General features: G+C 44.5%; 1 protein-coding gene across 1 annotated transcript; it reads left to right on the top strand.

The window, feature by feature from the left end:
- The first annotated feature begins 1,196 nt into the window (after positions 1 to 1,196).
- LOC133115433 (calcium-binding protein 5-like) lies at positions 1,197 to 9,917 on the top strand. Its single transcript, XM_061225346.1, has 6 exons — positions 1,197 to 1,265; positions 2,268 to 2,298; positions 3,922 to 4,065; positions 4,928 to 5,037; positions 5,939 to 6,086; positions 9,829 to 9,917. Exons 1-6 carry the CDS (start codon positions 1,218 to 1,220, stop codon positions 9,855 to 9,857), a joined length of 510 nt encoding a protein of 169 aa, XP_061081330.1. The 5' UTR covers positions 1,197 to 1,217; the 3' UTR covers positions 9,858 to 9,917.
- Positions 9,918 to 11,505: the final 1,588 nt, after the last annotated feature.

The raw sequence follows: 11,505 nt of genomic DNA, 5'->3' as shown, positions 1-11,505 counted from the left end.
ACTGTGAAGGACACAGCTATATAAATAACAACTATCTAAAATAAAAAAATTCACTCAATAGAATCCCTGTGTAAAACAGATTCAGATTCCAGTGATTACCTCAAGTACATCGATAAAAACATATATATATACATGATGTTATAAAATATGTGCAGAATAAATGTAGATATATTTACTTTAAACTTGGAAAACAGACATTTACTGAATATCTTTAAGGGGAGGCACAGCAGGTGAAAAGGGACATTTTGGCTGGATAGCTGCATTTTGAGATATTAGACATATTTAGATTCTAAAACTACTGTAGCTCAATGATCGGAGACAAACATTAAGTAATTCAATTAATGACTTAATTTCCTGGACAAAAACTTTTCTTTCCCAATTTGACTTACAGATACAGCTACCAAATACTAACCAAAATGTCTGCGGAATGACAGAGGGGTTTTTTGATATATTTTGACATTTCTTTTTTATGGGGTATTTAATGTGGAATAACAGCAAAAAATAAATTTCCAGCATGTAATGTACATAGGATAAAAAATTAAAAAATTAACAGTACATAAACAGTAAAAAAAACTAACAAACCTGTAATTCCTCAAGTATAGTGTGTCTCATCACATTGAAATAGAAAGATGAACTCTGACAATTTTGTTTTTTAACTAAAATGCTAATTAGTACTTGTTAATTATTCATGAGTATTTGGATACGATTCTAAAAAATGAATGAATGTCATAATACAAAATACATTTGCATTTGTGTCGACATTCACGATATAGAATATCATTTAATTGAAGGAAAGGATTCCTTTCTCTATTCACTAATTCCCCTTAGTTTCGCATGTAAAACATTCTGAGCTGTACATTTTGGACAAAGATCAGGTTGATAACTAAACTTTTGTCTTTTTTTCAGACAGAGGGGGCTGACATAATCAGACTCCAGCAAAAGACGCACAGCTGAGAAGCAACAGCCACACACACACGTGCGTGCACACACACACACACACACACACACACACACACACACACGTGCGTGCACACACACACACACACACACACACACACACGTGCGTGCACACACACACACACACACACACACACACACACACGTGCGTGCGCACACACACACACACACACACACACACACACACGTGCGTGCGCACACACACACACACACACACACTGTGCGCACTCCCACGCGCACGCAGGCCAGTCTTGCCAGTCATGAGCTTTGGACCGGCCTGCATCTTTCTCAGAGGGGGGAAGAATGTGGTAAGTGCCTGTGTCTGTGTCTGTGCTCTATCATTGATCACCTGTGCACCTGATCACCTGTGCTACCTGTGCACCTGATCACCTGTGCACCTGTGCTACCTGTGCACCTGTGCTACCATTCATCGGACCAGGCTGCAGAGTCTGCAGGTTTTGGGCAGTTAAAGCAGGAGTGTTGATCAGCACAGTTAACACACTGCACCTGGTTTCTCGGGTCAGAAGTAGTTTTTAATTTGAAGATGAAAAGAAAAAAGTATACCATCTGACTCTCCAGCACAAGAACCGCCGATCACTGCCTGAGCAGTGCCAGAGTAGGATGGATAGATTTTATAGTGTGTACAGTCAAGGATTGTATAGAGCTGGCCTGGGCTGTACAGTGTTGGGTTGGGTTATATAGTGCAGGGTTGGGTTATATAGTGCAGGGTTGGGTTATACAGTGTTGGGTCGGTTTGTCCAGTGTAGGGCTGTTTATTTAATACATTTAAAAAAACAGGCCAAGAAATTGTCATTAATATGAAAGAGACAACAATTTTAAAAAATGTGGAGTTTAAATATTTTAAAGTACTCCACGGATTTAAACATACGCTCACTGAGCAATTTATTAGGAACACCTAACTAACACCTGTACACCTACTTATTAATTTAATTATTTAATCAGGCAACTGTGCTGGGCCTTTCATGGACAACAGTCTCTAGAGTTTGCAGAGAATGGTGCGGAAAACAAGAAATATCCAGTGAGCAGCAGTTCCGTGGGCAGAAATGCCTTGTTAATGAGAGAGGTCCGAGGAGAATGGCCAGACTGGTCACAGCTGACAGGGAGGTGACAGTAACACAAATAACCACACATTACAACAGTGGTATGCAGAAGAGCATCTCTGAACACACAACGCATCATAACTCTAAGTGGATAGGCTACAGCAGGAGAAGTCTAAAGTCTAATAAATAGTTAATAAAGTAGTCACTGAATGTACACAGTGAAACTATTTTCTGTGAACTGTGTTGCAGGTACGATCGCTGACAGCTGATGAAATAGAAGGTAATTTATTCCAGTCTGTTGTTTACTGAATTCAACATGTTCTTTCCCTGAACTCATGCTCAGCTTTGACATTTTTATAATTCTCAGATAAACTGCAGAGGATTAGCAGTTTCTCATTGATCTCTTGGTGTCTTTATATTGCATCTCAATTGCACATTATGTAGGCTGCCAGCTGCAAATCTTGGTCAGCTGACTGCTTACTCTTACGTACATACCACAGCCTGTGGTAACACGCATTAACTGTCTGCCATCAAAAGAGATAAAACACAAAATGGGTGTTTAGCAGACACTCCTGTCCAGAGCAACTTACTGTGAAAACACAAGCAGACAGATCAAAATGTGCAAGGAAACAATTAAAGAATCATACAATGGAAAAAGTACAAAATACTGAACATAAACAGTGTATCATACTGTATAAAATAATTCATGAAGAATACATGCAATATATGCCTTCTCATGAAATGGAAAGGGATTGGAAAACATTTGGTAAATTCATGAAATATCTATGGTAAATATATTTTTCATATACAGTTGTGTTCAAATAAATAGCAGTGCATTAAAAAAAGTGAATAAAGTGAAAATATTTTTTAATAGCTTTTAGTTCAATATTTCAAATGTAGAGGAAACATTACACATTCAATTCCAAATCAAAGCATTAGCAAATTTTATCAAGTTAGCATTCTTTTACCAGAAGCAAAGAAAAGGAATATTAATCTGTTAAAAAAAATGGCAGTCAACATTTTTCTCTTCAAACTCTCTTCAAACTGTATAAACTGAATACATTTTTCAAGATTCAACTTCACTTTAAATTGAACTGAACTCATATTTAGTTGCATAACCATTGTTTTTGATGACTGCTGTGCATCTGCATTGCATCGAGTCAAACAACCTCTGGCACCTAGAAACAGGTATTTCAGCCCAGGATGAAAAAACTTCATTCCACAGTTCCTGTGAATTTTAGGGTTTCGCTTCAGAAACTGCATTTTTAATGTCACCCCACAAGTTTTCAATGGAGATTGAGCTGGCCACTCCATTACCTCAATTATTTTTGTCTGGAACCAAGATGTTGCTGACTTACTCGTGTGTTTGGGGTCGTTATCATGTTGAAACACCCATTTCAGGGGCATTTCCTCTTCAGCATACGGCAACATAATCTCCAAGTATTTTGATGTATTCAAACTGATCCAAGATCCCTGGTATATGAACCCAACACCGTTGTATGAAAAACATTCCCATACCATGATTTCTGTGCCACCATGCTTCACTGTCTTCACAGTGTACTGTGGCTTGAATTCAGTACCTGGGGGTCATCTGACATACTGCGTGCATGTCATGACAGTTGGGTCTGTTGTTCTTCTATTACACTACTACATCTACAAGTAAAGTATTTGCCATGCAGAAATATCACTACTACTAATAACAGTGGTTCATCAGGTTACTGATGTTGTACTGCTATTTTCTTGAACACGACTGTATGTACAATACCATATAGGATTGAGTCATTTCTATGTGTCACATGCACTTATCAATTAATAACAATGATACTTGTATATGTTTGTGGTAGATATTATGAAATATGGTATAACTGCATACTGACCTCCCACCCCCCGGTCTGTCCTGTAGAGCTGCGAGAAGCCTTTCAGGAATTTGATAAGGACAAGGATGGGTTGATCACCTGCAAGGACCTGGGCAATCTGATGAGGACCATGGGGTACATGCCCACTGAGATGGAGCTAATTGAGCTGGGTCAGAACATCAACATGAAACGTGAGTGTTTTTCACCCAACACCTACATCAACATGAAGTGGCTTGCTGAAAAAAATAATTATATTATAATCTTTAGCATTAACTCCATAGCTGAACCACAAACAGGAATCTCATTCAGACTTAGTTCAAAGGATTACATGTTCAAGAGTTCTATGTCTGATTGTGCCAGGTCAATCTACAGGGTTGTACAGGATTATGGTGCATTGGTTGGAGAAAAACTTTTCTGCCAACTAGAAAGGGGAAAAACGTAATTCCATGGGTTAAAAAAAACCTGTCTTTACCTGCCTTTGTCATAAAAACCCAGGCTGACCACATCCACAAGGCTTCCCAAAGACTTACATCAACAAATAATCCCTTAACACACCCAAGAAACTCAAATGTAATTGCATCCTAGTTCAGCTAAAATCAAGAGTGAAATTAATCCTTTGCAGCACAGACTGGGTCTCAGGCAGGCCTGTGAGTCCATCCCAGAACATCTGCACACTGTCTGCTCCAGGTCTCAGGCAGGCCTGTGAGTCAAACCCAGAACATCTGCACAGTCTGCTCCAGGTCTCAGGCAGGCCTGTGAGTCAAACCCAGAACATCTGCACACTGTCTGCTCCAGGTCTCAGGCAGGCCTGTGAGTCAAACCCAGAACATCTGCACACTGTCTGCTCCAGGTCTCAGGCAGGCCTGTGAGTCAAACCCAGAACATCTGCACACTGTCTGCTCCAGGTCTCAGGCAGGCCTGTGAGTCAAACCCAGAACATCTGCACACTGTCTGCTCCAGGTCTCAGGCAGGCCTGTGAGTCCAGCCCAGAACATCTGCACACTGTCTGCTCCAGGTCTCAGGCAGGCCTGTTTTGTCCTTTCCATTCTGCAGTGGGGGGCAGAGTGGATTTTGAGGACTTTGTGGATCTGATGGCACCGAAGCTCCTGGCTGAGACTGCTGGCATGATCGGCCTCAAAGAGCTGAAAGACGCCTTCAGGGAGGTGAGCACCAGGGATGCAGCTGGCAGCTTTAGCGCCATTAAAGGACTGATGTGGGAAATTAGTTTTGGCTATATACACACGTACAACACAATTCACGCATATATACACTCAGTGAGTACTTTATTGGGTATTTATTAGACTTATGGCCCTTCTCCTCTGACAATATTAAGGCAACACTCAATTTGGGCTCAATTTGACCCCAAATGTAAAACCGGTCATAAAATCTGAACATAATAGGAGTGTTAATAAGTCTAAAAATAAATAATCTGATGATCAAATAGGCCCTAGTCCTTATCTTTGTTGTGCAGGTAGCAGTTGAAATTGTACTTCCCTCTAGGGTCTTTCAGCGCACTTATCTCTGGTTATGGGTATGCACTTTGCACTTTGTTGTACGTCTCTCTGGAAAAGAACGTCTGCCAAATGCCATTAACGTAATGTAATGTAAAAGTCCCAGCAGCACTGAAAATGTTCTTCCTCCCTGCTCTTCCTCCCTGCTCTTCCTCCCCGCTCTTCCTCCCTGCTCTTCCTCCCTGCCTGTCCCTGCTCTTCCTCCCTGCCTGTCCCTGCTCTTCCTCCCTGCTCTTCCTCCCGCTCTTCCTCCTGCTCTTCCTCCCGCTCTTCCTCCCTGCTCTTCCTCCTGGCTCTTCCTCCCTGCCTGTCCCTGCTCTTCCTCCCGCTCTTCCTCCCTGCTCTTCCTCCCGCTCTTCCTCCCACTCTTCCTCCTGCTCTTCCTCCCGCTCTTCCTCCCTGCTCTTCCTCCCTGCCTGTCCCTGCTCTTCCTCCCTGCTCTTCCTCCTGCTCTTCCTCCTGCTCTTCCTCCCTGCTCTTCCTCCTGCTCTTCCTCCCTGCTCTTCCTCCCGCTCTTCCTCCCTGCCTGTCCCTGCTCTTCCTGGCTCTCCAGTTCGACATGGATGGAGACGGCTCCATCACTACAGAGGAGCTGCGCTGCGCCATGAGCAAGCTGCTGGGTGAGCAGATGAAAAAGGGCGAGATCGACGACGTGATCAGGGAGGCGGACAACAACGGTGACGGCACGGTGGACTTCGAAGGTAAGGCTCCCGATGCCCTCTTCCCCCCCAAGACCCCCCCTTCTGCCCTATAGAACCCCCTTCTCCCCTATAGAACCCCCTTCTGCCCTATAGAACCCCCTTCTCCCCTATGGAACCCCCTTCCCCCCCAAGGCCCCCCCTTCCCCATGGCACGCTCTGCAGGTTGGAAGAGGACATTTGAACCCACTCAGATATTTGAACTTGTGAGCTCACATTTACTGAGTTTCCTGTAACCCTAGCTTTAGGTTCCAAGGGCTTAGCTGACTGGGGTGTGGCTCTCTCTCTCTCTCTCTCTCCCTCTCCCCCTCACTCTCTCTCGCTCCCTCACTCTCTCTCTCTTACTCTCTCTTTCTTTATCTTGTTCTATCTCTCTCAAAATACAGTGCAATACAAATAATGCGGGTGGACATTCTTAAAACAAAAACAACAACACAATAACAATATAATGTTAATACTGAATCAACTAAAGTATAAAAACAATTATTGTGTCTGTTAGGATGGTCAATCAGTGCCCCTCAGGTTATAGCAGGGTGAGATGTATTGTGTTTGTTAGGATGGTCACTGAGTGCCCCTCAGGTTATAGCAGGGAGAGATGTATTGTGTTTGTTAGGATGGTCACTTAGTGCCCCTCAGGTTATAGCAGGGTGAGATGTATTGTGTTTGTTAGGATGGTCACTTAGTGCCCCTCAGGTTATAGCAGGGTGAGATGTATTGTGCCGCAATTGTTTTTTTTTTTTGTGCTTCTAATTTTTTTATAATTTTATAGGGAAGATAAGTTTTTTTAAATAATTTTACATTAATGGCATTTGGCAGACGCTCTTATCCAGAGCGACGTACAACAAAGTGCATACCCATAACCGGGGATAAGTGCGCTGAAAGACCTTAGAGGGAAGTACAATTTCAACTGTTACCTGTACAACAAAGATAAGGACCAGGGCCTATTTGAAAAAAAAAAAATAATATATTTTTTTTAAACAAACAACAAAGCAAAGGTGACCAAACTTAACTATCCAAACACTGCTTACCTAGCCAACTAAAAATACAGATACACAAATTAAATCACAGAAAGATAACAATTAAGGTTCACAGGGAGGTAGGGAGGGAAGGGGAGAGTTGCTGCTTGAAGAGATGCGTCTTCAGTTTGCGCTTGAAGGTGGGGAGAGATTCTACAGTTCGGACCTCAACGGGGAGTTTGTTCCACCACCATGGAGCCAGAACAGACAGTAGTCATGAGTGAGAGGTGGAGGTTCGGAGAGGGGGAGGTGCCAGGCGGCCGGTGGAGGCTGAACGAAGAGGTCTGGCAGGGGTGTAGGGTCTGATGATATTTTGTAGGTAAGCTGGGGAAGACCCCTTAACTGCTTGGAAGGCTAGCACCAATGTTTTGAATTTGATGTGAGCCATGACAGGCAGCCAGTGGAGGGAAGTAAGCAGGGGGGTGACGTGTGAGTATTTGGGAAGGTTGAAGACCAGATGAGCTGCTGCATTCTGGATAAGTTGGAGGGGTCTGATGGCGGACGCTGGGAGGCCAGCCAAGAGGGAATTGCAGTAGTCCAGGCGGGACAGAACTGTCGCTTGGACCAGGAGCTGGGTCGAGTAGGGGGTGAGAAAGGGGCGGATTCTCTGTATGTTGTATAGGAAGAACCTGCATGACCGGGTTACCGCCGCAATGTTCTTGGACAGGGGCAGTCTGCTGTCCATCACCACGCCAAGGTTCCTTGCACTGGGTGATGGCGTGAGTGTGGTATCCCCTAGGGAAATGGAGAGATCCAGATGGGGAGAGGTATTAGCAGGGATGAATATCATTTCAGTCTTACCTGGGTTGAGCTTTAGATGGTGGTTGTCCATCCAGCTCTGGATGTCACTCATAATTATAGAAGATTCTCTACAGTTTAGGAGGAAATGCATCTCTGTCTTCATCGTCTTGCACTGACCACATATTATTTGTTCTTTCTTTGGTAACCATGAGTTTTTCTGTTTTACTTTTTCAATTGCAAGGGTGTTGTCACTGAGTGTGTCAGGATCAATCTCTGCTGTTTATCTCTGACAGAGATAATTGGGCTTCTTTTGAAAGAATTATGATCTTTGTCTTTTTTAAATTTACTGCCGGGGCTTGGTTCTGGAAGTATTGCTCCAGCAGATCCAGGTGTTGATGTACCCTTGTTCCGTGGGCAACAGCAGGACCAGGTCATCTGCATAGAGCAAACATTTTACGTGTTTGTCAAACAGAGCAGGGGCTGCCAACTGTTACAGTAGCACGGCTAACTCATGAATGTATATATTGAACAATGCTGGACTGAGTTTACAGCCCTGCCTCACCCTGCGTCTGTGTCTCTCTCTCTCTCTGCGGTTATAGTCCTACCAACCCCACATCTGTGTCTCTCTCTCTCTGCGGTTATAGTCCTGCCTCACCCCACGTCTGTGTGTGTCTCTCTCTCTCTGCGGTTACAGCCCTGCCTCACCCTGTATCTGTGTGTCTCTCTCTGAGGTTATAGTCCTGCCTCACCCCACGTCTGTGTGTCTTTCTGAGTTTACAGTCCTGTCTCACCCCACGTCTGTGTGTCTCTCTCTGAGGTTATAGTCCTGCCTCACCCCACGTCTCTGTGTCTCTCTCTGAGGTTATAGTCCTGCCTCACCCCACGTCTCTGTGTCTCTCTCTCTCTGCGGTTATAGTCCTGCCTCACCCCACGTCTGTGTCTCTCTCTGAGGTTATAGTCCTGCCTCACCCCACGTCTCTGTGTCTCTCTCTGAGGTTATAGTCCTGCCTCACCCCACGTCTCTGTGTCTCTCTCTCTCTGCGGTTATAGTCCTGCCTCACCCCACGTCTGTGTCTCTCTCTGAGGTTATAGTCCTGCCTCACCCCACGTCTCTGTGTCTCTCTCTGAGGTTATAGTCCTGCCTCACCCCACGTCTGTGTGTCTCTCTCTGAGGTTATAGTCCTGCCTCACCCCACGTCTGTGTGTCTCTCTCTGAGGTTATAGTCCTGCCTCACCCCACGTCTCTGTGTCTCTCTCTGAGGTTATAGTCCTGCCTCACCCCACGTCTGTGTGTCTCTCTCTGAGGTTATAGTCCTGCCTCACCCCACGTCTGTGTCTCTCTCTCTCTGAGGTTATAGTCCTGCCTCACCCCACGTCTGTGTGTCTCTCTCTGAGTTTACAGTCCTGTCTCACCCCATGTCTGTGTGTCTCTTTCTCTCTCTGCGGTTATAGTCCTGCCTCACTTAAGCGATAGTTTCACTCTAGGGGAGATACTATTACCTGCACTCAGCCACGTTCATTAGTGCAGCAGAGCAGGCTGACCTGAGGAACAAGGCTTAGGTCACCGTGACATAGAGCCATCCATTAATTACAGGAAGAGATCACAGGCAGCCTCATTTCCAGCCCGGGGGTCTCATTTCCAGCCCGGGGAGTCTCACTTCCTGCCCGGGGTCTCATTTCCAGCCCGGGGGGTCTCAGACATCTGAACCACTGACTACGTCACTCACCTCCCTCCTTTTTCACTGCAGAGCTCATCCTCCTTTATCTCACACTGCAGAGTTCATCCCTTTATTTCTCCTTTATCTCACACTGCAGAGTTCATCCCTTTATTTCTCCTTTATCTCACACTGCACAGTTCATCCCTGTATTCACACTGCAGAGTTCATCCTTTTATTTCTCCTTTATCTCACACTGCAGAGTTCATCCCTTTATTTCTCCTTTATCTCACACTGCAGAGTTCATCCCTTTATTTCTCCTTTATCTTACAGAATTTGTCAAAATGATGTCAAGCCAGTGACAGAGGGACTGAGGAAGACCACAACAAAATAAAAAGAAAATGGAAAGAAAAAGAGAAGACTGCATCTTAGATCCAGACTGTTACATATGTGTATATTGTTCTGAAAAATCTACATTTGATTTGTATAATACAATAATATTTATTTTATAACTGACCTACTTGAAATTGGTGATGCAGGTCATTCTAATTATTAAAACAACATAGACACAAGAACACTGACCTGTGTTTTTCTACATTTGGGATTCAATGTGCATATGTGAATTAATTCGAAGCATAGCTTGCGTAATTCAGCTAGGAATGTATTCATTTGGGTTTTCTGGGGGGTTTTTGGCAAGTAAAAGTGCTTTTGGCTGTGACTGGCAGGTCACTGCAGACACTGAACACTGACAAAGGAGGGGCCGAGGGAGAGAATCAGAGAAGGGAGAGCAGGAGAAACAGATGGAAGAGAAAGAGGGCAGGGAGGGGATGTTATTGACGTGGAGCACAAGAGGACGGATCAAACACAAATAAGATGAGTGATTTATGAATGGAATCAAAAAAACATGTAAAATACTAAAAACAAACAACATCGCCTCTGATCCACATTTCCACAGAGATTAATCCCCATGATGGGAATTTAAAAGGAGCAGATGGAGGATGACAAATCCTCCTGACAGAATACCTCTCATTTGAGCATTAAAGAGGGAGAATTCTCAGATATGAAATACCCGGAAAGACAGAGGAGAAAGGGAGGGATGCATGGGGTGAGAAAGGGAGAGAGTAATAGCTTCTGGAGATTTTGTGTGTGGACATTTACACATTTTTCCATAATAAATCTGGCAACTATTATGCCATTTCAGTTCATTACTCATCTATATCAACATATTTAGCATTGCATTAGAACCTAGAGAACACCTACCAACACGTGGGGACATGGAGTGGGTGGGTGTCAGGTTTGAGTTAGAAAATTGAGAACCAAATTCACAGCCACTAACCATGACAGGTGGGGGTGGGTGGTTATTATTATTTTGATTTATATGTTTAATCACGGGCGGCACGGATGGTGCAGTGGGTAGCACTGCCGCCTCACAGCAAGGAGGTCCTGGGTTCGAATCCCCGTCGGCCGGGGCCTCTCTGTGCGGAGTTTGCATGTTCTCCCCGTGTCTGCGTGGGTTTCCTCCGGGTACTCCGGTTTCCTCCCACAGTCCAAAGACATGCACGTTAGGCTGATTGGAGAGTCTAAATTGCCCGTAGGTATGAGTGTGTGAGTGAATGGTGTGTGTGCCCTGAGATAGACTGGCGACCTGTCCAGGGTGTATTCCTGCCTTTCGCCCAATGTATGCTGGGATAGGCTCCAGCCCCCTGCGACCCTGATCAGGATAAGCGGGTTCAGATAATGGATGGATGGATGGATGTTTAATCACCCTTTAGCAAAACAAGTGAGACCACTGGGGCTTTGTCACACAGCCATAATCTCCACTAAACTCCATTAATGTGCCGCATAGGGAACCTAAAGGGAGAGGCAGGTCTATACAGTCAAAATGGCTACTCAAACACATTCACAGCCAGCACTACCATATTAACCCCTACTGAAACACATTCACAGCCAGCATTACCATATTAACCCCTACTCAAACACATTCACAGGCAGCATTACCATATTAACCCA

This window comes from Conger conger, chromosome 16 (assembly GCF_963514075.1).
Source record: "Conger conger chromosome 16, fConCon1.1, whole genome shotgun sequence".
NCBI lineage: Eukaryota > Metazoa > Chordata > Actinopteri > Anguilliformes > Congridae > Conger > Conger conger.
Note: the sequence above shows the minus strand (reverse complement) of the source record. Positions and strands in the feature narration are given on the sequence as shown.